We start from the raw sequence: 27,049 nt of genomic DNA on the forward strand, positions 1-27,049 counted from the left end.
TCTGAACACACACACTCATGCCTCTGAACACACACACTCATGCCTCTGAGCACACACACTCATGCCTCTGAGCACACACACTCATGCCTCTGAACACACACACTCATGCCTCTGAACACACACACTCATGCCTCTGAACACACACACTCATGCCTCTGAACACACACACTCATGCCTCTGAACACACACACTCATGCCTCTGAACACACACACTCATGCCTCTGAACACACACACTCATGCCTCTGAACACACACACTCATGCCTCTGAACACACACACTCATGCCTCTGAACACACACACTCATGCCTCTGAACACACACACTCATGCCTCTGAACACACACTCATGCCTCTGAGCACACACACTCATGCCTCTGAACACACACACTCATGCCTCTGAACACACACACTCATGCCTCTGAACACACACACTCATGCCTCTGAGCACACACACTCATGCCTCTGAACACACTCACCTGCGACTCCGACTTGATGTGTGGCGAATGCGGGGAGCCGGCTCTCTCCGGGCCCGACCCACAGGCTGAGGACGGCCCGGTCCCCGCGAGCGTGATGGAAGAGGAACCCGTGACGAGCGGCTCCAGAACACACTCTACTGAGAGCCAGGGGGACGTGAAGCCACACGGCCACCCGCCGCTCCGAACGCCACTGACGCAGAGACACTGACACACACACACACACACATTTATACACATATACAGTGGTATCCAAAATTATTAGAACGGTAAGATTCTTCTGCTCACCAAGGCTTCATTAATTTGATCCAAAATACAGCAAAAACAATAATATTGTGAAATATTTTTACAATTTAAAATAACAGTTTTCTATTTGAATCCATTTTAAATCCATTTTCACATGATCCCTCAGAAATCAGTATAATATGATGATTTGATGCTCAAGAAACATTTATGATTAATATCAATGTTGAATGCAGTTGTGTACAATTTCTTTTCAGGATTCTTTGATGAATAGAAAGTTCAAAAGAACGGCATTTATCTGAAATAGAACGATTTTGCAACATAATAAATGTCTATACTGTCACTTTTGAACAATTTAATGCATCCTTGCTGAATAAAATTATTAATTTATTTCCACCACCACCACCAAAAAAAAAAAAAAAAAAAAAATCTAATTAACCCCAATATTTTGAACGGTAGTGATAAAGTTACAAGGTAACATTGATAACAATGTTAATATATATTTTAGTTAACCTACATTAATTACTATATAATTTGTATGTAAATTAAATAATAATAATAAAAAAATACAACAAAGTCAGCATCCATGCCATGTATGCATAACCCTATATTCATGCATGACTTGATGTTTATTGTTTAATGCTAATATTTAGCTGATTATGTATGTACCGCTCAGCAGATCCGCGAACTCGTCCTCGCTGATGTCCGGCGGAAAATCTCGGACCGTCACGCCGCCGAACCGGTCCACAGTCCCGGACAGCAGAGGCCGGCAGACCCGCTCCTGACAGCCTGAGCCGAACCGAACCGAACCAGCAGAAACCCTCCTGAACACCGAGGAGAACCTGCAGAGCACAGCAGAACCCCTGCAGAACCCGCCTGACATGATCCAGAACACCATGACACCAAAACAACCTTTAGGAACCAATGCCGTAATCACTCTATTACTCGGGCATATTACAATAATAGTATATTTGCGCGGCTTTATAGGGACAGTTCAGATTAAAAAAAATAACCAAACCTGTATGATTTTCTTTCTTCTGATGAATAAAAAATAATATGTTTTAGATAAGCAAACACACAAGGTTTTTGTGTCGATAACGGTTATGTTGTGTAATGGCGTGATTTTAATGGCCTTTATATTTTTGGTTTTACGGTAGTTAACGGGGAGGAGTTGAACTTTGACATCGGGAAGTTTATGCTCACATGTGGACGGTGTTTGTGTGTGTGTGTTTAACACACATATCTATAAACTGATCAAACATGTCATCAAGCAAGAAAGGCAAAGGGAAAAAGAGACTGAGTGAAGGAGAAGGAGACAGATCTGGGTCAATCTGTGAGGAACCGGATTCATGTGTCCTGAACGGAGGATTAACGGTCACAGACTTTACAGAGAGGGGTAACGGGAGCGCGCGACATCAGGGGCGCGCATTAACTACATTAATTAATTAGGATAAATGTGTAAAATATGATAAACGTCACCAATCAGCGCTTGAATCTATAATTAAATTTTTTTTGGACGGGTTTTTAAAAAAAATATAAACTCGCGTGTTTAAAGCTGCACTCAAGTCTTTTTTTCTGATTTTACTACTATTTATTTAAAAAGTCGCTGTATATTTCATGGATATTCTCATGGGTCGCCCAATCACGATTCACGCCATTTTGACATCATGTGACCAACCATAACAATAATAATGCCTCGACTAATAAAAAATGTAAAAATATATATTTGTTTTGTAAAATAATGACAATACAATAATAATTACTATTAAAATATAATATAATATACATAATATTAGTTATCATTATTAATGACAATATGTTTACTTTATATTTATCAGCTGAAAATGTGCATAAATAAATAAACAAGCAGTTAATACAAACACGATGCAATGGTTTGAAACTACACACACCTGATGTCTTATATTTAAATAAAATTGTATTTAAAATCTATATTTGCATTTGATGTCTGTTTGCAGTGGAAGATAAATCCCCTCAGCGATGGCGTTCATTTTTGGCTCAGATGAGTGTGAACACCATGAAGACACTGAACATCTGTATCGGACGTCCTGTCCTGATCTCCAGCAGCGCGGGACAACAGGAGGTGTGTGTGTGTGTGTGTGTGTGTGTGTGTGTGTGTGTGTGTGTGTGTATGTCTATGTCTGTGTGTGTGTGAGTGTTTGATTGAGTGTGTGTGTTTCAGCATTTGCTGGTTTGTGTGTGAAAGTGGGTGTTTGTGTTTGAGTGTGTGAGTATTTGTGTGAGTGTCTGCGTGAGCATTAGTATGTGTGCGTGTGTGTGTGTGTGTGATTGTGACCGGGAATCAGTCTGTGCTGAAGCTGTGTGTGTGTTATAGCTGTGTGTGTGTGTGTGTGTGTTTTAGCTGTGTGTGTGCTGCAGGTGTGTGTGTGTGTGTTGAAGCTGTGTGTTTGCAGGTGTGTGTGTGTGTGCTGAAGTTGTGTGTGTGTCTGTGTGTTTAAGCTGTGTGTGTGTGCAGGTGTGTTTGTGTGTGTGCGCAGGTGTGTGTATTATTGCTGTGTGTGTGCTGCAGGTGTGTGTCTGTGTGTGTTAAAGCTCTCTGTGTGTGTGGGTATTATAGCTGTGTGTGTGTGCTAAAGTTGTGCGTGTGTGTGTGTGCTGGTGTGTGTGCATTATAGCTGTGTGTGTGCCTGTGTGTGTTGAAGCTCTTTGTGTGTGTGTGGGTATTATAGCTGTGTGTGTGTGCTGCAGGTGTGTGTGTGCTGAGGTTGTGCGTGTGTGTGTGTGCTGGTGTGTGTGCATTATAGCTGTGTGTGTGCCTGTGTGTGTTGAAGCTCTTTGTGTGTGTGCAGGTGTGTGTCTGTGTGTGTTGAAGCCCTGTGTGTGTGTGTGGGTATTATAGCTGTGTGTGTGTGCAGGTGTGTGTGTGTGTATGTTGAAGCTCTTTGTGTGTGTGTGTGGGTATTATAGCTGTGTGTGTGTGCAGGTGTGTGTCTGTGTATGTTGAAGCTCTTTGTGTGTGTGTGTGGGTATTATAGCTGTGTGTGTGTGCTGCAGGTGTGTGTGTGCTGAAGTTGTGCGTGTGTGTGTGTGCTGGTGTGTGTGCATTATAGCTGTGTGTGTGCCTGTGTGTGTTGAAGCTCTTTGTGTGTGTGCAGGTGTGTGTCTGTGTGTGTTGAAGCTCTTTGTGTGTGTGTGGGTATTATAGCTGTGTGTGTGTGCAGGTGTGTGTGTGCTGAGGTTGTGCGTGTGTGTGTGCATTATAGCTGTGTGTGTGCCTGTGTGTGTTGAAGCTCTTTGTGTATGTGTGGGTATTATAGCTGTGTGTGTGTGCTGCAGGTGTGTGTGTGCTGAGGTTGTGCGTGTGTGTGTGTGCTGGTGTGTGTGCATTATAGCTGTGTGTGTGCCTGTGTGTGTTGAAGCTCTTTGTGTGTGTGCAGGTGTGTGTCTGTGTGTGTTGAAGCTCTTTGTGTGTGTGCAGGTGTGTGTCTGTGTGTGTTGAAGCCCTGTGTGTGGGTATTATAGCTGTGTGTGTGTGCTGCAGGTGTGTGTGTGCTGAGGTTGTGCGTGTGTGTGTGTGCTGGTGTGTGTGCATTATAGCTGTGTGTGTGCCTGTGTGTGTTGAAGCTCTTTGTGTGTGTGCAGGTGTGTGTCTGTGTGTGTTGAAGCCCTGTGTGTGTGTGTGTGTGTGGGTATTATAGCTGTGTGTGTGTGCAGGTGTGTGTCTGTGTGTGTTGAAGCTCTTTGTGTGTGTGTGGGTATTATAGCTGTGTGTGTGTGCAGGTGTGTGTCTGTGTGTGTTGAAGCTCTTAGTGTGTGTGTGGGTATTATAGCTGTGTGTGTGTGCAGGTGTGTGTCTGTGTGTGTTGAAGCTCTTTGTGTGTGTGTGGGTATTATAGCTGTGTGTGTGTGCTGCAGGTGTGTGTGTGCTGAGGTTGTGCGTGTGTGTGTGTGCTGGTGTGTGTGCATTATAGCTGTCTGTGTGCCTGTGTGTGTTGAAGCTCTTTGTGTGAGTGCAGGTGTGTGTCTGTGTGTGTTGAAGCCCTGTGTGTGTGTGTGTGGGTATTATAGCTGTGTGTGTGTGCTGCAGGTGTGTGTGTGCTGAGGTTGTGCGTGTGTGTGTGTGCTGGTGTGTGTGCATTATAGCTGTGTGTGTGCCTGTGTGTGTTGAAACTCTTTGTGTGTGTGCAGGTGTGTGTCTGTGTGTGTTGAAGCTCTTTGTGTGTGTGCAGGTGTGTGTCTGTGTGTGTTGAAGCCCTGTGTGTGGGTATTATAGCTGTGTGTGTGTGCTGCAGGTGTGTGTGTGCTGAGGTTGTGCGTGTGTGTGTGTGCTGGTGTGTGTGCATTATAGCTGTGTGTGTGCCTGTGTGTGTTGAAGCTCTTTGTGTGTGTGCAGGTGTGTGTCTGTGTGTGTTGAAGCCCTGTGTGTGTGTGTGTGTGTGGGTATTATAGCTGTGTGTGTGTGCAGGTGTGTGTCTGTGTGTGTTGAAGCTCTTTGTGTGTGTGTGGGTATTATAGCTGTGTGTGTGTGCAGGTGTGTGTCTGTGTGTGTTGAAGCTCTTAGTGTGTGTGTGGGTATTATAGCTGTGTGTGTGTGCAGGTGTGTGTCTGTGTGTGTTGAAGCTCTTTGTGTGTGTGTGGGTATTATAGCTGTGTGTGTGTGCTGCAGGTGTGTGTGTGCTGAGGTTGTGCGTGTGTGTGTGTGCTGGTGTGTGTGCATTATAGCTGTCTGTGTGCCTGTGTGTGTTGAAGCTCTTTGTGTGAGTGCAGGTGTGTGTCTGTGTGTGTTGAAGCCCTGTGTGTGTGTGTGTGGGTATTATAGCTGTGTGTGTGTGCTGCAGGTGTGTGTGTGCTGAAGTTGTGCGTGTGTGTGTGTGTGCTGGTGTGTGTGCATTATAGCTGTGTGTGTGCCTGTGTGTGTTGAAGCTCTTTGTGTATGTGTGGGTATTATAGCTGTGTGTGTGTGCTGCAGGTGTGTGTGTATTGAGGTTGTGCGTGTGTGTGTGTGCTGGTGTGTGTGCATTATAGCTGTGTGTGTGCCTGTGTGTGTTGAAGCTCTTTGTGTGAGTGCAGGTGTGTGTCTGTGTGTGTTGAAGCCCTGTGTGTGTGTGTGTGGGTATTATAGCTGTGTGTGTGTGCTGCAGGTGTGTGTGTGCTGAAGTTGTGCGTGTGTGTGTGTGTGTGTGTGCTGGTGTGTGTGCATTATAGCTGTGTGTGTGCCTGTGTGTGTTGAAGCTCTTTGTGTGTGTGCAGGTGTGTGTCTGTGTGTGTTGAAGCCCTGTGTGTGTGTGTGGGTATTATAGCTGTGTGTGTGTGCTGCAGGTGTGTGTCTGTGTGTGTTGAAGCTCTTTGTGTGTGTGCAGGTGTGTGTCTGTGTGTGTTGAAGCCCTGTGTGTGTGTGTGGGTATTATAGCTGTGTGTGTGTGTGCAGGTGTGTGTCTGTGTGTGTTGAAGCCCTGTGTGTGTGTGTGTGGGTATTATAGCTGTGTGTGTGTGCTGCAGGTGTGTGTGTGCTGAAGTTGTGCGTGTGTGTGTGTGTGCTGGTGTGTGTGCATTATAGCTGTGTGTGTGCCTGTGTATGTTGAAGCTCTTTGTGTGTGTGTGTGGGTATTATAGCTGTGTGTGTGTGCTGGTGTGTGTCTGTGTGTGTTGAAGCCCTGTGTGTGTGTGTGTGGGTATTATAGCTGTGTGTGTGTGCAGGTGTGTGTCTGTGTGTGTTGAAGCCCTGTGTGTGTGTGTGTGGGTATTATAGCTGTGTGTGTGTGCAGGTGTGTGTCTGTGTGTGTTGAAGCCCTGTGTGTGTGTGTGTGGGTATTATAGCTGTGTGTGTGTGCTGCAGGTGTGTGTGTGCTGAGGTTGTGCGTGTGTGTGTGTGCTGGTGTGTGTGCATTATAGCTGTGTGTGTGTCTGTGTGTGTTGAAGCTCTTTGTGTGTGTGCAGGTGTGTGTCTGTGTGTGTTGAAGCCCTGTGTGTGTGTGTGGGTATTATAGCTGTGTGTGTGTGCTGCAGGTGTGTGTGTGGTGAAGTTGTGCGTGTGTGTGTGTGTGCTGGTGTGTGTGCATTATAGCTGTGTGTGTGCCTGTGTATGTTGAAGCTCTTTGTGTGTGTGTGTGGGTATTATAGCTGTGTGTGTGTGCAGGTGTGTGTCTGTGTATGTTGAAGCTCTTTGTGTGTGTGTGTGGGTATTATAGCTGTGTGTGTGTGCTGCAGGTGTGTGTGTGCTGAGGTTGTGCGTGTGTGTGTGTGCTGGTGTGTGCATTATAGCTGTGTGTGTGCCTGTGTGTGTTGAAGCTCTTTGTGTGAGTGCAGGTGTGTGTCTGTGTGTGTTGAAGCCCTGTGTGTGTGTGTGTGGGTATTATAGCTGTGTGTGTGTGCAGGTGTGTGTCTGTGTGTGTTGAAGCCCTGTGTGTGTGTGTGTGGGTATTATAGCTGTGTGTGTGTGCTGCAGGTGTGTGTGTGCTGAAGTTGTGCGTGTGTGTGTGTGTGCTGGTGTGTGTGCATTATAGCTGTGTGTGTGCCTGTGTGTGTTGAAGCTCTTTGTGTATGTGTGGGTATTATAGCTGTGTGTGTGTGCAGGTGTGTGTCTGTGTGTGTTGAAGCCCTGTGTGTGTGTGTGTGGGTATTATAGCTGTGTGTGTGTGCTGCAGGTGTGTGTGTGCTGAGGTTGTGCGTGTGTGTGTGTGCTGGTGTGTGTGCATTATAGCTGTGTGTGTGCCTGTGTGTGTTGAAGCTCTTTGTGTGAGTGCAGGTGTGTGTCTGTGTGTGTTGAAGCCCTGTGTGTGTGTGTGTGGGTATTATAGCTGTGTGTGTGTGCTGCAGGTGTGTGTGTGCTGAAGTTGTGCGTGTGTGTGTGTGTGCTGGTGTGTGTGCATTATAGCTGTGTGTGTGCCTGTGTGTGTTGAAGCTCTTTGTGTGTGTGCAGGTGTGTGTCTGTGTGTGTTGAAGCCCTGTGTGTGTGTGTGGGTATTATAGCTGTGTGTGTGTGCTGCAGGTGTGTGTGTGCTGAAGTTGTGCGTGTGTGTGTGTGTGCTGGTGTGTGTGCATTATAGCTGTGTGTGTGCCTGTGTATGTTGAAGCTCTTTGTGTGTGTGTGTGGGTATTATAGCTGTGTGTGTGTGCAGGTGTGTGTCTGTGTGTGTTGAAGCCCTGTGTGTGTGTGTGTGGGTATTATAGCTGTGTGTGTGTGCAGGTGTGTGTCTGTGTGTGTTGAAGCCCTGTGTGTGTGTGTGTGGGTATTATAGCTGTGTGTGTGTGCTGCAGGTGTGTGTGTGCTGAGGTTGTGCGTGTGTGTGTGTGCTGGTGTGTGTGCATTATAGCTGTGTGTGTGTCTGTGTGTGTTGAAGCTCTTTGTGTGTGTGCAGGTGTGTGTCTGTGTGTGTTGAAGCCCTGTGTGTGTGTGTGGGTATTATAGCTGTGTGTGTGTGCTGCAGGTGTGTGTGTGGTGAAGTTGTGCGTGTGTGTGTGTGTGCTGGTGTGTGTGCATTATAGCTGTGTGTGTGCCTGTGTATGTTGAAGCTCTTTGTGTGTGTGTGTGGGTATTATAGCTGTGTGTGTGTGCAGGTGTGTGTCTGTGTATGTTGAAGCTCTTTGTGTGTGTGTGTGGGTATTATAGCTGTGTGTGTGTGCAGGTGTGTGTCTGTGTGTGTTGAAGCCCTGTGTGTGTGTGTGTGGGTATTATAGCTGTGTGTGTGTGCTGCAGGTGTGTGTGTGCTGAGGTTGTGCGTGTGTGTGTGTGCTGGTGTGTGTGCATTATAGCTGTGTGTGTGTCTGTGTGTGTTGAAGCTCTTTGTGTGTGTGCAGGTGTGTGTCTGTGTGTGTTGAAGCCCTGTGTGTGTGTGTGGGTATTATAGCTGTGTGTGTGTGCTGCAGGTGTGTGTGTGGTGAAGTTGTGCGTGTGTGTGTGTGTGCTGGTGTGTGTGCATTATAGCTGTGTGTGTGCCTGTGTATGTTGAAGCTCTTTGTGTGTGTGTGTGGGTATTATAGCTGTGTGTGTGTGCAGGTGTGTGTCTGTGTATGTTGAAGCTCTTTGTGTGTGTGTGTGGGTATTATAGCTGTGTGTGTGTGCTGCAGGTGTGTGTGTGCTGAGGTTGTGCGTGTGTGTGTGTGCTGGTGTGTGTGCATTATAGCTGTGTGTGTGCCTGTGTGTGTTGAAGCTCTTTGTGTATGTGTGGGTATTATAGCTGTGTGTGTGCTGCAGGTGTGTGTCTGTGTGTGTTGAAGCCCTGTGTGTGTGTGTGTGGGTATTATAGCTGTGTGTGTGTGCTGCAGGTGTGTGTGTGCTGAGGTTGTGCGTGTGTGTGTGTGCTGGTGTGTGTGCATTATAGCTGTGTGTGTGCCTGTGTGTGTTGAAGCTCTTTGTGTGAGTGCAGGTGTGTGTCTGTGTGTGTTGAAGCCCTGTGTGTGTGTGTGTGGGTATTATAGCTGTGTGTGTGTGCTGCAGGTGTGTGTGTGCTGAAGTTGTGCGTGTGTGTGTGTGTGCTGGTGTGTGTGCATTATAGCTGTGTGTGTGCCTGTGTGTGTTGAAGCTCTTTGTGTGTGTGCAGGTGTGTGTCTGTGTGTGTTGAAGCCCTGTGTGTGTGTGTGGGTATTATAGCTGTGTGTGTGTGCTGCAGGTGTGTGTGTGCTGAAGTTGTGCGTGTGTGTGTGTGTGGTGGTGTGTGTGCATTATAGCTGTGTGTGTGCCTGTGTATGTTGAAGCTCTTTGTGTGTGTGTGTGGGTATTATAGCTGTGTGTGTGTGCAGGTGTGTGTCTGTGTGTGTTGAAGCCCTGTGTGTGTGTGTGTGGGTATTATAGCTGTGTGTGTGTGCAGGTGTGTGTCTGTGTGTGTTGAAGCCCTGTGTGTGTGTGTGTGGGTATTATAGCTGTGTGTGTGTGCTGCAGGTGTGTGTGTGCTGAGGTTGTGCGTGTGTGTGTGTGCTGGTGTGTGTGCATTATAGCTGTGTGTGTGTCTGTGTGTGTTGAAGCTCTTTGTGTGTGTGCAGGTGTGTGTCTGTGTGTGTTGAAGCCCTGTGTGTGTGTGTGGGTATTATAGCTGTGTGTGTGTGCTGCAGGTGTGTGTGTGGTGAAGTTGTGCGTGTGTGTGTGTGTGCTGGTGTGTGTGCATTATAGCTGTGTGTGTGCCTGTGTGTGTTGAAGCTCTTTGTGTGTGTGTGTGGGTATTATAGCTGTGTGTGTGTGCAGGTGTGTGTCTGTGTGTGTTGAAGCTCTTTGTGTGTGTGTGTGGGTATTATAGCTGTGTGTGTGTGCAGGTGTGTGTCTGTGTATGTTGAAGCTCTTTGTGTGTGTGTGTGGGTATTATAGCTGTGTGTGTGTGCAGGTGTGTGCCTGTGTGTGTTGAAGCTGTGTGTGTGTGCAGGTGTGTTTGTGTGTGTGCGCAGGTGTGTGTATTATTGCTGTGTGTGTGCTGCAGGTGTGTGTCTGTGTGTGTTGAAGCTCTTTGTGTGTGTGGGTATTATAGCTGTGTGTGTGTGCTAAAGTTGTGCGTGTGTGTGTGTGCTGGTGTGTGTGCATTATAGCTGTGTGTGTGCCTGTGTATGTTGAAGCTCTTTGTGTGTGTGTGTGGGTATTATAGCTGTGTGTGTGTGTGTGTGTGTGCTGGTGTGTGTGCATTATAGCTGTGTGTGTGCCTGTGTGTGTTGAAGCTGTGTGTGTGTGCAGGTGTGTGTGGCGTGGCCGGCGCCTCAGTTTCCAGGCCGGCGTGTGGGTCTTCAGTCCAGCGTTCAGTCGAGTCTGAGAGTGAAGCCTGGAGATCATGTGACCCTGCAGCCAATCAGTGGAGCCGTTCTACAGGCCGAACACCTGCGGATGAGACTCGGGTACGGCTGACCCCCGGCTGACCTCTAGACACATGGAAAGTTTTTGAAAATAAACACACACAGATACAGGTCCTTGAAAGTGCTTGGAATTTATTTTGTGCTTGAAAAAATTCCGTATTATTCCCTCCGGTCCGCTGATGTGTTATTTCGCCAACACTTCGTGGCCTACGCACACTGGCTTGCTTGATTTACGCTAGTTACGCGCTATGTTAAGTGTTTCCCGCGCGAGGTACTTTGTGTTGTACGTTGCCATGACGTTCACGCGCACGAAACTACTACTCAACGATTCACAGACACACGTGAAGCATTGCAAAAATAGGCTGAAACTATGTAACCTTGCTCTCTCTCGAAGTGTGTCCCCACATTAAGTCCTTGAATGTGAAATGAACCGAGGTGTGTGTGTGAACCCAGTCCATCAGAAACACTACAGACACAGAAGATTAATCTCATCAGAGGGATTCCTCGGGGATGCTGTGATTGTGAGGGAATGTCTCCCTCTGCTGGTCGACAGCAGAAACACACGCTCCACTTTACTATTAGTTAAAGCTACAATATGTAAGATTCATGTAATAACACTACATTTATGCTTTTTAATATTTTGTAATATTAAAATATAATGTAAATATAATATATTATAAAAAGTATTTGTAATTTTATACTATTAATATTTATGCTTTTTTTACAAACATATTTGTGATTTGTAACAAATATAATATAAATGTTTGTTAATAGAATGTTTTATAGATATTCAAAAAATTATACAAATTTTATATTATATAAATATTTATACTTTTTAAAATTGTATAATATTAATATTTATACTTTTTTTATAAAAAATGTGTGATTTGTAACAAATATAATATAAATGTTTATTAATAGAATGTTTTATAGATATTCAAAAAAGTATATTTTATATTATATAAATATTTATACTTTTTAATATTTTATAATATTAATATTTATACTTTTTTATAGACAAATTTGTGATTTGTAACAAAAATAATATAAATGTTTATTAATAAAATAATGTATAGATATTCAAAAAATTATACAAATTTTATATTATATAAATATTTATACTTCTTATTTTACAATTCAAAAAATTATATTTATATTATATAAATATTTATACTTCTTAATATTTTACAATATTAATATACTTTTTTATAAACATTTGTGATTTGTAACAAATATAATAAAATGTTTATAAATAAAATGTTTTATAGATATTCAAAAAATTATACAAATGTTATATTATATAAATATTTATACTTTTTAATATTTTTATAATATTAATATTTATACTTTTTTATAAACAAATTTGTGATTTGTAACAAATATAATATAAATGTTTATTAATAAAATAATGTATAGATATTCAAAAAATTATACAAATTTTATATTATATAAATATTTATACTTCTTATTTTACAATTCAAAAAATTATATTTATATTATATAAATATTTATACTTCTTAATATTTTACAATATTAATATACTTTTTTATAAACATTTGTGATTTGTAACAAATATAATAAAATGTTTATAAATAAAATGTTTTATAGATATTCAAAAAATTATACAAATGTTATATTATATAAATATTTATACTTTTTAATATTTTTATAATATTAATATTTATACTTTTTTATAAACAAATTTGTGATTTGTAACAAATATAATATAAATGTTTATTAATAAAATAATGTATAGATATTCAAAAAATTATACAAATTTTATATTATATAAATATTTATACTTCTTTATATGTTATAATATTAATATACTTTTTTATAAACATTTGTGATTTGTAACAAATATAATATAAATGTTTATAAATAAAATGTTTTATATATATTCAAAAAATTATATTTTATATTATATAAATATTTATACTTTTTTAAATATTTTATAATATTAATATTTATAAATGTTTATAAACATATTTGTGATTTGTAATCAGCATTATTCCTTGATTTATCTCATCGTTTATGTTTGTCTGAAATCGTTACAGTCCTGAAGACAAAGTGCTGAACACTGAAGATTTCAGGAGCGATCTTCTCCGGATGCTGGGTAATAAAAAAACGCTCTGATTTCCTCGCACCGCTTTGAATGCTGGGATTGTTCTCAGTGTTGTGTGTTTCAGACGGGCGAGTGCTGCTCGCGGGCGGCAGTGTGTCGGTGTCTTACTTCGGGCGTCAGTGTGTGATCGGTGTCGACTGGATCCGAGGCGTCGACGGAGAGACTCAGACCTCAGTCGTTCTCGATCTCTCTTCACAACTTGAACGGCTCTCCATCCAGCAAAACACATCACATGACCTTTCACCTCTGACCCCTCAGCCTGACCCGTCGCTCCCCGTCAGTCCTGTGTGTGTGTGTCGCTCGTCGACGGACACCTTCTACTCCGTCTGCAGCTCCACCGTTCTGAGCCTCGCTGACCCGAACGAGCGGGTCGAGGACGAGGAGGGGTCAAAGGTCACGTACAGTATGATTGGCGGGCTCAGCGGTCAGCTGAAGGTCATCAGGGAAACTATCGAGCTGCCGCTTAAACACCCCGAACTCTTTAAAAACTATGGTGAGTGAGGTCAGAGGTCAGATTTTAACCCCTGACCTTTGACATATGACAAGTTTAATTTTTTCATATATTATAATTTTTTCATATGTTATAGTTATATTATATGATATTTGCTGTGAGACAATTTCAAGAGAACCGAATCATCGCTCTACCTTGCTTCATAGTCTTTGGCCCATCTGACACTTTTAACTTTAATAACTCTATTTTAGAAAGTCTGTTACCTTTTAATTCAGCTAACGGCTAACCCTAGCTAACGGCTAACTCCATAAACATATGTTACCCTGGACAGAGAATGTCTAATAAGGGGAGAACTTCCACTCCCAGTAAACTTCCGGCTTCTGAACGGGTTGCAGTTCCACTCTGGCTCCACATGAGGGCGCTCACGGGACGAGTGCAGAATGAATGGAGGTCTATGGAGATATACCCCTCAAAATCCACTTTTCTCAGGATATCATTTTTTGTCTAGTAATTTGAATGTTGTTATCGAAAGGAGATGCAAAGAAATTACGCATAGCTGGGTGTTAGATTTTTTAGAGTCACTTATTTGCTTTAAAAAGTCTTTTAAAATGTCAATGACGTCATACGCATCGTGCGACCAGAGAACTGCTTTACGGCAATCCTTCAGTCGCTTTGGTGCTTTCACGATCTGCACTTTCTTTTCTCTCGAGGCATCGACGACAACAGCGGACACAGGTAAATACACGCGCTAGAAGAGTTTTAGTTTTGTTGTTTTTAAACACCACGCCGAAAATACACACACACACACACACACATTCTGGTCCCGCTTCGGATGCCACGATGCCATCAAGCGGTATCTCTGGTCGTAATTAGTCCTTCACTCACCAATCAGCGTTCATTAGCAGAATGCTAGCGTGTAATGGTCAACAACAACTCAACCTGTAAGAAATCGAAAGGACATAAGTACTCGTTCATTCAACGTTCGACCTATAACCCATGTTGAACTTGCAAAACCTACAATCAAATCTGAGATTTCTCAACGGTAATCGGGTGAAAGCGACACATTTAGCCGTCTAGCTCCATAGACTCCCATTCATTTTGCACTCGGACGATCGCCCCCCAGTGGAACTCTGGTGGAACTACAACCAAAATTCGGTACAATAGGACATAATAGGGAGTGGCCAGGCTCTCCGTAGACGGATCTGTCCTGGACCACAAAACCAGTCACATGGGTACATTTTTTGAAATTGAGATTTATACATCTTCTGGTCATGCCATGTGACGTGAGTGTGTGTTTCTGTCATGTGACGTGTGTGTGTTTCTGTCGTTTGGTCATGTGATGGTCGTGTGCTCATGTGACGTGAGCGTGTGTTTCTGTCATGTGGTCATGTGACGTGAGCGTGTGTTTCTGTCATGTGGTCATGTGACGTGAGTGTGTGTTTCTGTCGTGTGGTCATGTGAAGTGAGCGTGTGTTTCTGTCGTGTGGTCATGTGACGTGAGTGTGTGTTTCTGTCGTGTGCTCATGTGACGTGAGCGTGTGTTTCTGTCATGTGGTCATGTGACGTGTGTGTGTTTCTGTCATGTGGTCATGTGACGTGAGCGTGTGTTTCTGTCGTTTGGTCGTGTGAAGTGAGCGTGTGTTTCTGTCGTGTGGTCATGTGAAGTGAGCGTGTGTTTCTGTCCTGTGGTCATGTGACGTGAGCGTGTGTTTCTGTCGTTTGGTCATGTGGCGTGAGCGTGTGTTTCTGTCGTGTGGTCATGTGACGTGAGTGTGTGTTTCTGTCGTGTGGTCATGTGACGTGAGCGTGTGTTTCTGTCGTTTGGTCATGTGGCGTGAGCGTGTGTTTCTGTCGTTTGGTCATGTGGCGTGAGTGTGTGTTTCTGTCCTGTGGTCATGTGACGTGAGCGTGTGTTTCTGTCGTTTGGTCATGTGGCGTGAGCGTGTGTTTCTGTCGTTTGGTCATGTGGCGTGAGCGTGTGTTTCTGTCGTTTGGTCATGTGACGTGAGTGTGTGTTTCTGTCGTGTGGTCATGTGACGTGAGCGTGTGTTTCTGTCGTTTGGTCATGTGGCGTGAGCGTGTGTTTCTGTCGTTTGGTCATGTGGCGTGAGCGTGTGTTTCTGTCGTTTGGTCATGTGGCGTGAGCGTGTGTTTCTGTCGTGTGGTCATGTGACGTGAGCGTGTGTTTCTGTCCTGTGGTCATGTGACGTGAGCGTGTGTTTCTGTCGTTTGGTCATGTGGCGTGAGCGTGTGTTTCTGTCGTGTGGTCATGTGACGTGAGTGTGTGTTTCTGTCCTGTGGTCATGTGGCGTGAGCGTGTGTTTCTGTCGTTTGGTCATGTGGCGTGAGCGTGTGTTTCTGTCGTTTGGTCATGTGGCGTGAGCGTGTGTTTCTGTCGTGTGGTCATGTGACGTGAGCGTGTGTTTCTGTCCTGTGGTCATGTGACGTGAGCGTGTGTTTCTGTCGTTTGGTCATGTGGCGTGAGCGTGTGTTTCTGTCGTGTGGTCATGTGACGTGAGCGTGTGTTTCTGTCGTGTGGTCATGTGAAGTGAGCGTGTGTTTCTGTCGTTTGGTCATGTGACGTGAGTGTGTGTTTCTGTCGTGTGGTCATGTGGCGTGAGCGTGTGTTTCTGTCGTGTGGTCATGTGGCGTGAGCGTGTGTTTCTGTCGTGTGGTCATGTGACGTGAGCGTGTGTTTCTGTCGTGTGGTCATGTGAAGTGAGCGTGTGTTTCTGTCGTTTGGTCATGTGACGTGAGTGTGTGTTTCTGTCGTGTGGTCATGTGGCGTGAGCGTGTGTTTCTGTCGTGTGGTCATGTGACGTGAGTGTGTGTTTCTGTCGTGTGCTCATGTGACGTGAGCGTGTGTTTCTGTCATGTGGTCATGTGACGTGTGTGTGTTTCTGTCATGTGGTCATGTGACGTGAGCGTGTGTTTCTGTCGTTTGGTCATGTGACGTGAGCGTGTGTTTCTGTCCTGTGGTCATGTGACGTGAGCGTGTGTTTCTGTCGTTTGGTCATGTGGCGTGAGTGTGTGTTTCTGTCGTGTGGTCATGTGGCGTGAGCGTGTGTTTCTGTCGTGTGGTCATGTTACGTGAGTGTGTGTTTCTGTCGTGTGGTCATGTGACGTGAGCGTTTGTTTCTGTCGTTTGGTCATGTGGCGTGAGCGTGTGTTTCTGTCGTGTGGTCATGTTACGTGAGTGTGTGTTTCTGTCGTGTGGTCATGTGGCGTGAGCGTGTGTTTCTGTCGTGTGGTCATGTTACGTGAGTGTGTGTTTCTGTCGTGTGGTCATGTGACGTGAGCGTGTGTTTCTGTCGTTTGGTCATGTGGCGTGAGCGTGTGTTTCTGTCGTGTGGTCATGTTACGTGAGTGTGTGTTTCTGTCGTTTGGTCATGTGGCGTGAGCGTGTGTTTCTGTCGTGTGGTCATGTTACGTGAGCGTTTGTTTCTGTCGTTTGGTCATGTGACGTGAGCGTTTGTTTCTGTCGTTTGGTCATGTGACGTGAGTGTGTGTTTCTGTCGTGTGGTCATGTGGCGTGAGCGTGTGTTTCTGTCGTGTCGTCATGTGACGTGAGTGTGTGTTTCTGTCGTGTGGTCATGTGACGTGAGCGTTTGTTTCTGTCGTTTGGTCATGTGACGTGAGTGTGTGTTTCTGTCGTGTGGTCATGTGACGTGAGCGTGTGTTTCTGTCGTTTGGTCATGTGGCGTGAGCGTGTGTTTCTGTCGTGTGGTCATGTGACGTGAGTGTGTGTTTCTGTCGTTTGGTCATGTGGCGTGAGCGTGTGTTTCTGTCGTGTGGTCATGTGACGTGAGCGTGTGTTTCTGTCGTGTGGTCATGTTACGTGAGTGTGTGTTTCTGTCGTGTGGTCATGTGAAGTGAGCGTGTGTTTCTGTCGTGTGGTCATGTGAAGTGAGTGTGTGTTTCTGTCGTGTGGTCATGTGAAGTGAGCGTGTGTTTCTGTCGTGGTGGTCATGTGAAGTGAGCGTGTGTTTCTGTCGTGTGGTCATGTGACGTGAGTGTGTGTTTCTGTCATTTGGTCATGTGAAGTGAGCGTGTGTTTCTGTCGTGTGGTCATGTGACGTGAGTGTGTGTTTCTGTCGTGTGGTCATGTGACGTGAGTGTGTGTTTCTGTCGTGTGGTCATGTGAAGTGAGCGTGTGTTTCTGTCGTGTGGTCATGTGACGTGAGTGTGTGTTTCTGTCGTGTGGTCATGTGAAGTGAGCGTGTGTTTCTGTCGTGGTGGTCATGTGAAGTGAGCGTGTGTTTCTGTCGTGTGGTCATGTGACGTGAGTGTGTGTTTCTGTCATTTGGTCATGTGAAGTGAGCGTGTGTTTCTGTCGTGTGGTCATGTGACGTGAGTGTGTGTTTCTGTCGTGTGGTCATGTGAAGTGAGCGTGTGTTTCTGTCGTGGTGGTCATGTGAAGTGAGCGTGTGTTTCTGTCGTGTGGTCATGTGACGTGAGTGTGTGTTTCTGTCATTTGGTCATGTGAAGTGAGCGTGTGTTTCTGTCGTGTGGTCATGTGACGTGAGTGTGTGTTTCTGTCGTGTGGTCATGTGACGTGAGTGTGTGTTTCTGTCGTGTGGTCATGTGAAGTGAGCGTGTGTTTCTGTCGTGTGGTCATGTGACGTGAGTGTGTGTTTCTGTCGTGTGGTCATGTGAAGTGAGCGTGTGTTTCTGTCGTGGTGGTCATGTGAAGTGAGCGTGTGTTTCTGTCGTGTGGTCATGTGACGTGAGTGTGTGTTTCTGTCATTTGGTCATGTGAAGTGAGCGTGTGTTTCTGTCGTGTGGTCATGTGACGTGAGTGTGTGTTTCTGTCGTGTGGTCATGTGACGTGAGTGTGTGTTTCTGTCGTGTGGTCATGTGAAGTGAGCGTGTGTTTCTGTCGTTTGGTCATGTGACATGAGTGTGTGTTTCTGTCGTTTGGTCATGTGACGTGAGTGTGTGTTTCTGTCGTGTGGTCATGTGAAGTGAGCGTGTGTTTCTGTCGTTTGGTCATGTGACGTGAGTGTGTGTTTCTGTCGTGTGGTCATGTGAAGTGAGCGTGTGTTTCTGTCGTGTGGTCATGTGACGTGAGTGTGTGTTTCTGTCGTGTGGTCATGTGAAGTGAGCGTGTGTTTCTGTCGTGTGGTCATGTGAAGTGAGCGTGTGTTTCTGTCGTGTGGTCATGTGAAGTGAGTGTGTGTTTCTGTCGTGTGGTCATGTGAAGTGAGCGTGTGTTTCTGTCGTGTGGTCATGTGACGTGAGTGTGTGTTTCTGTCGTGTGGTCATGTGACGTGAGTGTGTGTTTCTGTCGTGTGGTCATGTGACGTGAGTGTGTGTTTCTGTCGTGTGGTCATGTGATGTGAGTGTGTGTTTCTGTCGTGTGGTCATGTGACGTGAGTGTGTGTTTCTGTCGTGTGGTCATGTGACGTGAGTGTGTGTTTCTGTCGTGTGGTCATGTGAAGTGAGCGTGTGTTTCTGTCGTGTGGTCATGTGACGTGAGTGTGTGTTTCTGTCGTGTGGTCATGTGAAGTGAGCGTGTGTTTCTGTCGTGTGGTCATGTGACGTGAGTGTGTGTTTCTGTCGTGTGGTCATGTGATGTGAGGGTGTGTTTCAGTCGTGTGGTCATGTGACGTGAGTGTGTGTTTCTGTCGTGTGGTCATGTGAAGTGAGCGTGTGTTTCTGTCGTGTGGTCGTGAAGTGAGCGTGTGTTTCTGTCGTTTGGTCGTGTGACGTGAGTGTGTGTTTCTGTCGTTTGGTCATGTGACGTGTGTGTGTTTCTGTCGTGTGGTCATGTGACGTGAGTGTGTGTTTCTGTCGTGTGGTCATGTGACGTGAGTTTGTGTTTCTGTCGTGTGGTCATGTGGCGTGAGCGTGTGTTTCTGTCGTGTGGTCATGTGAAGTGAGCGTGTGTTTCTGTCGTTTGGTCATGTGACGTGAGTGTGTGTTTCTGTCGTGTGGTCATGTGACGTGAGTGTGTGTTTCTGTCGTGTGGTCATGTGACGTGAGCGTTTGTTTCTGTCGTGTGGTCATGTGAAGTGAGCGTGTGTTTCTGTCGTTTGGTCATGTGACGTGAGTGTGTGTTTCTGTCGTGTGGTCATGTGAAGTGAGCGTGTGTTTCTGTCGTGTGGTCATGTGAAGTGAGCGTGTGTTTCTGTCGTGTGGTCATGTGACGTGAGTGTGTGTTTCTGTCGTGTGGTCATGTGGCGTGAGCGTGTGTTTCTGTCGTGTGGTCATGTGACGTGAGTGTGTGTTTCTGTCGTGTGGTCATGTGAAGTGAGCGTGTGTTTCTGTCGTGTGGTCATGTGACGTGAGCGTGTGTTTCTGTCGTGTGGTCATGTGAAGTGAGCGTGTGTTTCTGTCGTGTGGTCATGTGACGTGAGTGTGTGTTTCTGTCGTGTGGTCATGTGACGTGAGTGTGTGTTTCTGTCGTGTGGTCATGTGACGTGAGCGTGTGTTTCTGTCGTGTGGTCATGTGACGTGAGCGTGTGTTTCTGTCGTGTGGTCATGTGAAGTGAGCGTGTGTTTCTGTCGTGTGGTCATGTGACGTGAGTGTGTGTTTCTGTCGTGTGGTCATGTGACGTGAGTGTGTGTTTCTGTCGTGTGGTCATGTGACGTGAGCGTGTGTTTCTGTCGTGTGGTCATGTGAAGTGAGCGTGTGTTTCTGTCGTGTGGTCATGTGAAGTGAGCGTGTGTTTCTGTCGTGTGGTCATGTGACGTGAGTGTGTGTTTCTGTCGTGTGGTCATGTGACGTGAGTGTGTGTTTCTGTCGTGTGGTCATGTGACGTGAGCGTGTGTTTCTGTCGTGTGGTCATGTGAAGTGAGCGTGTGTTTCTGTCGTGTGGTCATGTGAAGTGAGCGTGTGTTTCTGTCGTGTGGTCATGTGACGTGAGCGTGTGTTTCTGTCGTGTGGTCATGTGAAGTGAGCGTGTGTTTCTGTCGTGTGGTCATGTGAAGTGAGCGTGTGTTTCTGTCGTGTGGTCATGTGAAGTGAGCGTGTGTTTCTGTCGTGTGGTCATGTGACGTGAGTGTGTGTTTCTGTCGTGTGGTCATGTGAAGTGAGCGTGTGTTTCTGTCGTGTGGTCATGTGAAGTGAGCGTGTGTTTCTGTCGTTTGGTCATGTGACGTGAGCGTGTGTTTCTGTCGTGTGGTCATGTGAAGTGAGTGTGTGTTTCTGTCGTGTGGTCATGTGAAGTGAGCGTGTGTTTCTGTCGTGTGGTCATGTGACGTGAGTGTGTGTTTCTGTCGTGTGGTCATGTGAAGTGAGCGTGTGTTTCTGTCGTGTGGTCATGTGAAGTGAGTGTGTGTTTCTGTCGTTTGGTCATGTGACGTGAGTGTGTGTTTCTGTCGTGTGGTCATGTGGCGTGAGCGTGTGTTTCTGTCGTGTGGTCATGTGACGTGAGTGTGTCTTTCTGTCGTGTGGTCATGTGAAGTGAGCGTGTGTTTCTGTCTTGTGGTCATGTGACGTGAGTGTGTGTTTCTGTCGTTTGGTCATGTGACGTGAGCGTGTGTTTCTGTCGTTTGGTCATGTGACGTGAGCGTGTGTTTCTGTCGTGTGGTCATGTGGCGTGAGCGTGTGTTTCTGTCGTGTGGTCATGTGACGTGAGTGTGTGTTTCTGTCGTTTGGTCATGTGACGTGAGCGTGTGTTTCTGTCGTTTGGTCATGTGACGTGAGTGTGTGTTTCTGTCGTGTGGTCATGTGACGTGAGCGTTTGTTTCTGTCGTGTGGTCATGTGGTGCGTCTGTTTCTGTCATTTGGTCATGTGATTTGAGCGTGTGTTTCTGTCGTGTGGTCATGTGACGGTCGTGTGCTCATGTGACATTTGGTCATGTGATGTGTGTGTGTGTGTGTTCCTGTCATGTGACGTGTGTGTGTGTATGTTCCTGTCATGTGACGTGTGTGTGTGTGTTTCTGTCGTGCGGTCATGTGATGTGTTTCTGTGTGACAGGAATCTCGCCTCCTCGCGGTGTGCTTCTCTACGGGCCGCCCGGCACAGGGAAGACTCTGATTGGACGAGCAGTAGCCAATGAGGTGGGAGCTCACATGAGCGTGATCAACGGCCCCGAGATCATGAGCAAGTATGTGAGAGAAACTGATCATCACAACACTAAATATACATTTTCACAAAACAGGACGTGTGTAACATTTAAAAACATGTTTATGATGATTTTAATGCCACATTCTTCTGTTTTTGAGTAGTTTTGGTTTTCATTGTGTACGTGTGTGTGTGTGTGTGTTCAGATAATATCTCTCTCTGCAGGTTTTATGGAGAGACAGAAGCCAGACTGAGGGAGATCTTCACACAAGCTTCACAGAGGTAACACACACTCACACTCACACACACACACACACACACACACACACACACACACACACACACACAGACACAAACACACACACACACACAGACACGCGCACAAATACTCATGCACACACACACACACACACACACACACACACACACACACACACACACACACACACACACAGCTAATGCAACTGTTGTCTTCTATAAATGAACCAAAGACACTGAGTGTGCGTTTGTGTTTCTATGTGTCTCTCTCTGTGTGTGTGTGTGTGTGTGTGTGTGTGTGTTCACAGGCAGCCCTCCATCATCTTCATTGATGAGTTAGATGCTCTGTGTCCTAAGAGAGAAGGGTCCCAGAACGAGGTGGAGAAGCGTGTGGTGGCGACTCTCCTCACACTGATGGACGGCGTCGCATCCGTGAGTTTATTTACACAGCAGTGTGTGTGTGTATGTGTGTGTGTGTGTCACAGACGGGTCTCAGCAGTGTGTGTGTGTGTGTGTGTGTCACAGACGGGCCTCAGCAGTGTGTGTGTGTGTGTGTGTGTCACAGGCGGGCCTCAGCAGTGTGTGTGTGTGTGTGTGTCACAGGCGGGCCTCAGCAGTGTGTGTGTGTGTGTGTGTGTCACAGGCAGGTCTCAGCAGTGTGTGTGTGTCACAGGCAGGTCTCAGCAGTGTGTGTGTGTCACAGGCAGGTCTCAGCAGTGTGTGTGTGTCACAGACGGGTCTCAGCAGTGTGTGTGTGTGTGTGTGTCACAGGCAGGTCTCAGCAGTGTGTGTGTGTCACAGACGGGCCTCAGCAGTGTATGTGTGTGTCACAGGCAGGTCTCAGCAGTGTGTGTGTGTCACAGGCAGGTCTCAGCAGTTTGTGTGTGTCACAGGCAGGTCTCAGCAGTGTGTGTGTGTCACAGACGGGTCTCAGCAGTGTGTGTGTGTCACAGACGGGCCTCAGCAGTGTGTGTGTGTGTGTGTGTCACAGGCAGGTCTCAGCAGTGTGTGTGTGTCACAGACGGGCCTCAGCAGTGTGTGTGTGTGTGTGTCACAGACGGGCCTCAGCAGTGTGTGTGTGTGTGTGTCACAGGCAGGTCTCAGCAGTGTGTGTGTGTCACAGACGGGTCTCAGCAGTGTGTGTGTGTGTGTGTGTGTCACAGACGGGCCTCAGCAGTGTGTGTGTGTGTGTGTGTGTGTGTGTGTGTCACAGACGGGCCTCAGCAGTGTGTGTGTGTGTGTCACAGACGGGCCTCAGCAGTGTGTGTGTGTGTGTGTGTCACAGACGGGTCTCAGCAGTGTGTGTGTGTCACAGACGGGTCTCAGCTGTGTGTGTGTGTGTCACAGACGGGTCTCAGCAGTGTGTGTGTGTCACAGACGGGCCTCAGCAGTGTGTGTGTGTGTCACAGACGGGCCTCAGCTGTGTGTGTGTGTGTGTGTCACAGGCAGGTCTCAGCAGTGTGTGTGTGTCACAGACGGGTCTCAGCAGTGTGTGTGTGTGTGTCACAGACGGGCCTCAGCAGTGTGTGTGTGTGTGTGTGTGTGTGTGTCACAGACGGGCCTCAGCAGTGTGTGTGTGTGTGTCACAGACGGGCCTCAGCAGTGTGTGTGTGTGTGTGTGTCACAGGCAGGTCTCAGTAGTGTGTGTGTGTCACAGATGGGTCTCAGCAGTGTGTGTGTGTCACAGACGGGCCTCAGCAGTGTGTGTGTGTCACAGACGGGCCTCAGCAGTGTGTGTGTGTGTGTGTGTGTGTGTCACAGGCGGCCTCAGCAGTGTGTGTGTGTCACAGACGGGCCTCAGCAGTGTGTGTGTGTGTCACAGACGGGCGTCAGCAGTGTGTGTGTGTGTGTGTGTGTGTCACAGACGGGTCTCAGCAGTGTGTGTGTGTGTGTCACAGGCGGGCCTCAGCAGTGTGTGTGTGTCACAGACGGGCCTCAGCAGTGTGTGTGTGTGTGTGTGTGTGTGTGTGTGTGTGTGTGTGTGTGTGTGTGTGTGTGTGTGTGTGTGTGTGTGTGTGTGTCACAGACGGGTCTCAGCAGTGTGTGTGTGTGTGTCACAGGCGGGCCTCAGCAGTGTGTGTGTGTCACAGGCGGGCCTCAGCAGTGTGTGTGTGTGTGTGTGTGTCACAGACGGGCCTCAGCAGTGTGTGTGTGTGTGTCACAGGCGGGCCTCAGCAGTGTGTGTGTGTGTGTGTTTGTCACAGACGGGCCTCAGCAGTGTGTGTGTGTGTGTGTGTCACAGACGGGCCTCAGCAGTGTGTGTGTGTGTGTCACAGACGGGCCTCAGCAGTGTGTGTGTGTGTGTGTGTCACAGGCGGGTCTCAGCAGTGTGTGTGTGTGTGTGTGTCACAGATGGGCCTCAGCAGTGTGTGTGTGTGTGTGTGTGTGTGTCACAGACGGGCCTCAGCAGTGTGTGTGTGTGTGTGTCACAGACGGGCCTCAGCAGTGTGTGTGTGTGTGTCACAGGCGGGTCTCAGCAGTGTGTGTGTGTGTGTGTGTGTGTGTCACAGGCGGGTCTCAGCAGTGTGTGTGTTTCACAGGCGGGTCTCAGCAGTGTGTGTGTGTGTCACAGACGGGCCTCAGCAGTGTGTGTGTGTGTCACAGACGGGCCTCAGCAGTGTGTGTGTGTGTGTGTGTCACAGACGGGCCTCAGCAGTGTGTGTGTGTGTCACAGACGGGCCTCAGCAGTGTGTGTGTGTGTGTGTCACAGGCGGGTCTCAGCAGTGTGTGTGTGTGTGTGTGTCACAGGCGGGTCTCAGCAGTGTGTGTGTTTCACAGGCGGGTCTCAGCAGTGTGTGTGTGTGTCACAGACGGGCCTCAGCAGTGTGTGTGTGTGTGTGTGTCACAGGCGGGTCTCAGCAGTGTGTGTGTGTGTCACAGGCGGGTCTCAGCAGTGTGTGTGTGTGTGTGTGTCACAGGCGGGTCTCAGCAGTGTGTGTGTGTCACAGGCGGGTCTCAGCAGTGTGTGTGTGTGTGTGTGCCACAGGCGGGTCTCAGCAGTGTGTGTGTGTGTCACATGCGGGTCTCAGCGGTGTGTGTGTCTGTGTGTCACAGGCGGGTCTCAGCAGTGTGTGTGTGTGTCACAGGGGGGTCTCAGCAGTGTGTGTGTGTCACAGGCGGGTCTCAGCAGTGTGTGTGTGTCACAGGCGGGTCTCAGCAGTGTGTGTGTGTCACAGGCGGGTCTCAGCAGTGTGTGTGTGTGTGTGTGTCACAGGCGGGTCTCAGCAGTGTGTGTGTGTCACAGGCGGGTCTCAGCAGTGTGTGTGTGTGTGTGTGTGTCACAGGCGGGCCTCAGCAGTGTGTGTGTGTGTGTGTCACAGACGGGTCTCAGCGGTGTGTGTGTGTGTGTGTGTCACAGACGGCCTCAGCAGTGTGTGTGTGTGTGTGTGTCACAGGCGGGTCTCAGCAGTGTGTGTGTGTCACAGGCGGGTCTCAGCAGTGTGTGTGTGTGTGTGTGTGTGTGTGTCACAGGCGGGCCTCAGCAGTGTGTGTGTGTGTGTGTGTCACAGACGGGCCTCAGCAGTGTGTGTGTGTCACAGGCGGGTCTCAGCAGTGTGTGTGTGTGTGTGTGTGTGTGTCACAGGCGGGTCTCAGAAGTGTGTGTGTGTCACAGACGGGTCTCAGCAGTGTGTGTGTGTCACAGACGGGCCTCAGCAGTGTGTGTGTGTCACAGACGGGCCTCAGCAGTGTGTGTGTGTGTCACAGGCGGGTCTCAGCAGTGTGTGTGTGTGTGTGTGTGTGTGTCACAGGCGGGTCTCAGCAGTGTGTGTGTGTCACAGACGGGTCTCAGCAGTGTGTGTGTGTCACAGACGGGCCTCAGCAGTGTGTGTGTGTCACAGACGGGCCTCAGCAGTGTGTGTGTGTCACAGGCGGGTCTCAGCAGTGTGTGTGTGTGTGTGTGTGTCACAGGCGGGTCTCAGCAGTGTGTGTGTGTCACAGGCGGGTCTCAGCAGTGTGTGTGTGTGTGTGTGTGTGTGTGTGTCACAGGCGGGTCTCAGCAGTGTGTGTGTGTGTGTGTCACAGGCGGGTCTCAGCAGTGTGTGTGTGTCACAGGCGGGTCTCAGCAGTGTGTGTGTCACAGGAGGGTCTCAGCAGTGTGTGTGTGTCACAGGCGGGTCTCAGCAGTGGGTGTGTGTCACGGGCAGGTCTCAGCAGTGTGTGTGTCACAGACGGGCCTCAGCAGTGTGTGTGTGTCACAGACGGGCCTCAGCAGTGTGTGTGTGTGTGTGTGTCACAGACGGGTCTCAGCAGTGTGTGTGTGTCACAGGCGGGCCTCAGCAGTGTGTGTGTGTCACAGGCGGGCCTCAGCAGTGTGTGTGTGTGTCACAGGCGGGTCTCAGCAGTGTGTGTGTGTCACAGGCGGGTCTCAGCAGTGTGTGTGTGTCACAGGCGGGCCTCAGCAGTGTGTGTGTGTGTCACAGACGGGTCTCAGCAGTGTGTGTGTGTCACAGGTAGGTCTCAGCAGTGTGTGTGTGTCACAGACGGGCCTCAGCAGTGTGTGTCTGTGTCACAGACGGGTCTCAGCAGTGTGTGTGTGTGTCACAGGCGGGTCTCAGCAGTGTGTGTGTGTGTGTGTGTCACAGGCGGGTCTCAGCAGTGTGTGTGTGTCACAGACGGGCCTCAGCAGTTTGTGTCTGTGTCACAGACGGGCGTCAGCAGTGTGTGTGTGTGTGTCACAGACGGGCCTCAGCAGTGTGTGTGTGTGTGTCACAGACGGGCCTCAGCAGTGTGTGTGTGTGTGTCACAGACGGGCCTCAGCAGTGTGTGTGTGTCACAGGCGGGTCTCAGCAGTGTGTGTCTGTGTCACAGACGGGTCTCAGCAGTGTGTGTGTGTGTCACAGGCGGGTCTCAGCAGTGTGTGTGTCACAGACGGGCCTCAGCGGTGTGTGTGTGTGTGTCACAGACGGTCCTCAGCAGTGTGTGTGTGTGTGTCACAGGCGGGTCTCAGCAGTGTGTGTGTGTCACAGGCGGGTCTCAGCAGTGTGTGTGTGTCACAGACGGGTCTCAGCGGTGTGTGTGTGTCACAGACGGGCCTCAGCAGTGTGTGTGTGTGTGTCACAGGCGGGTCTCAGCAGTGTGTGTGTGTGTGTGTCACAGACAGGTCTCAGCAGTGTGTGTGTGTGTGTGTGTGTGTCACAGGCGGGTCTCAGCAGTGTGTGTGTGTGTGTGTCACAGACGGGTCTCAGCGGTGTGTGTGTGTGTGTGTCACAGACGGGCCTCAGCAGTGTGTGTGTGTGTGTGTCACAGGCGGGTCTCAGCAGTGTGTGTGTGTGTGTGTGTCACAGGCGGGTCTCAGCAGTGTGTGTGTGTGTGTGTGTGTCTGTCACAGGCGGGTCTCAGCAGTGTGTATGTGTGTGTGTCACAGGTGGGTTCGCAGCTGCTGGTTCTGGGAGCCACTAATCGTCCTCACGCTGTGGATGCGGCGCTGCGGCGGCCCGGCCGCTTCGACTGTGAGCTGGAGATCGGCGTTCCCGACGCCGCCGGCCGGATGGAGATCCTGCAGAAGCTGCTGCTCCCGATGCCGTGTGTGTGTGTTCCTGACGACGAGCTGCGGGAACTAGCCCACGCCGCGCACGGATACACCGGAGCCGATCTCGCCGCCGTCTGCAAGGAAGCCGGTCAGTCTCACACACACATGCAGCTTATCAGAAATACTGGATCTGAGGTTGACCTTTGACATCTGTGTGCTTAGTACGGATGTCACGTAAAAAATCGAATTTTGAATATTCGTTGAATAA

The 27,049-nt window shown here is 47.9% G+C and overlaps 2 protein-coding genes across 2 annotated transcripts in view; one reads left to right on the plus strand and one right to left on the minus strand.

The window, feature by feature from the left end:
* nudt6 (nudix (nucleoside diphosphate linked moiety X)-type motif 6) overlaps nt 1-1,650 on the minus strand; it is a 15,110-nt gene extending 13,460 nt beyond the window's left edge. The window contains exons 1-2 of the mRNA XM_077230913.1: nt 1,385-1,650; nt 476-679 (exon numbers count right to left, since the gene is read on the minus strand). Of these exons, the coding sequence (XP_077087028.1) occupies nt 476-679; nt 1,385-1,613 (433 nt within the window). The 5' untranslated portion in view covers nt 1,614-1,650. The remainder of the gene's footprint in view (nt 1-475; nt 680-1,384) is intronic.
* Nucleotides 1,651-1,701: 51 nt separating this feature from the next.
* Nucleotides 1,702-27,049, plus strand: afg2a (AAA ATPase AFG2A). The gene is made up of 9 exons (XM_077230911.1): nt 1,702-2,111; nt 2,692-2,816; nt 10,350-10,507; nt 12,523-12,581; nt 12,655-13,083; nt 20,967-21,096; nt 21,279-21,335; nt 21,620-21,743; nt 26,677-27,049. The coding sequence occupies exons 1-9, from the start codon at nt 1,976-1,978 to the stop codon at nt 26,986-26,988; spliced, it is 1,530 nt and encodes a 509-aa protein (XP_077087026.1). The 5' UTR covers nt 1,702-1,975; the 3' UTR covers nt 26,989-27,049.

The sequence above is a fragment of the Siphateles boraxobius genome, unplaced genomic scaffold, assembly GCF_051911475.1.
Source record: "Siphateles boraxobius isolate OS27281-9 unplaced genomic scaffold, OSU_SipBor_1 153, whole genome shotgun sequence".
Taxonomy (NCBI): Eukaryota; Metazoa; Chordata; class Actinopteri; order Cypriniformes; family Leuciscidae; genus Siphateles; species Siphateles boraxobius.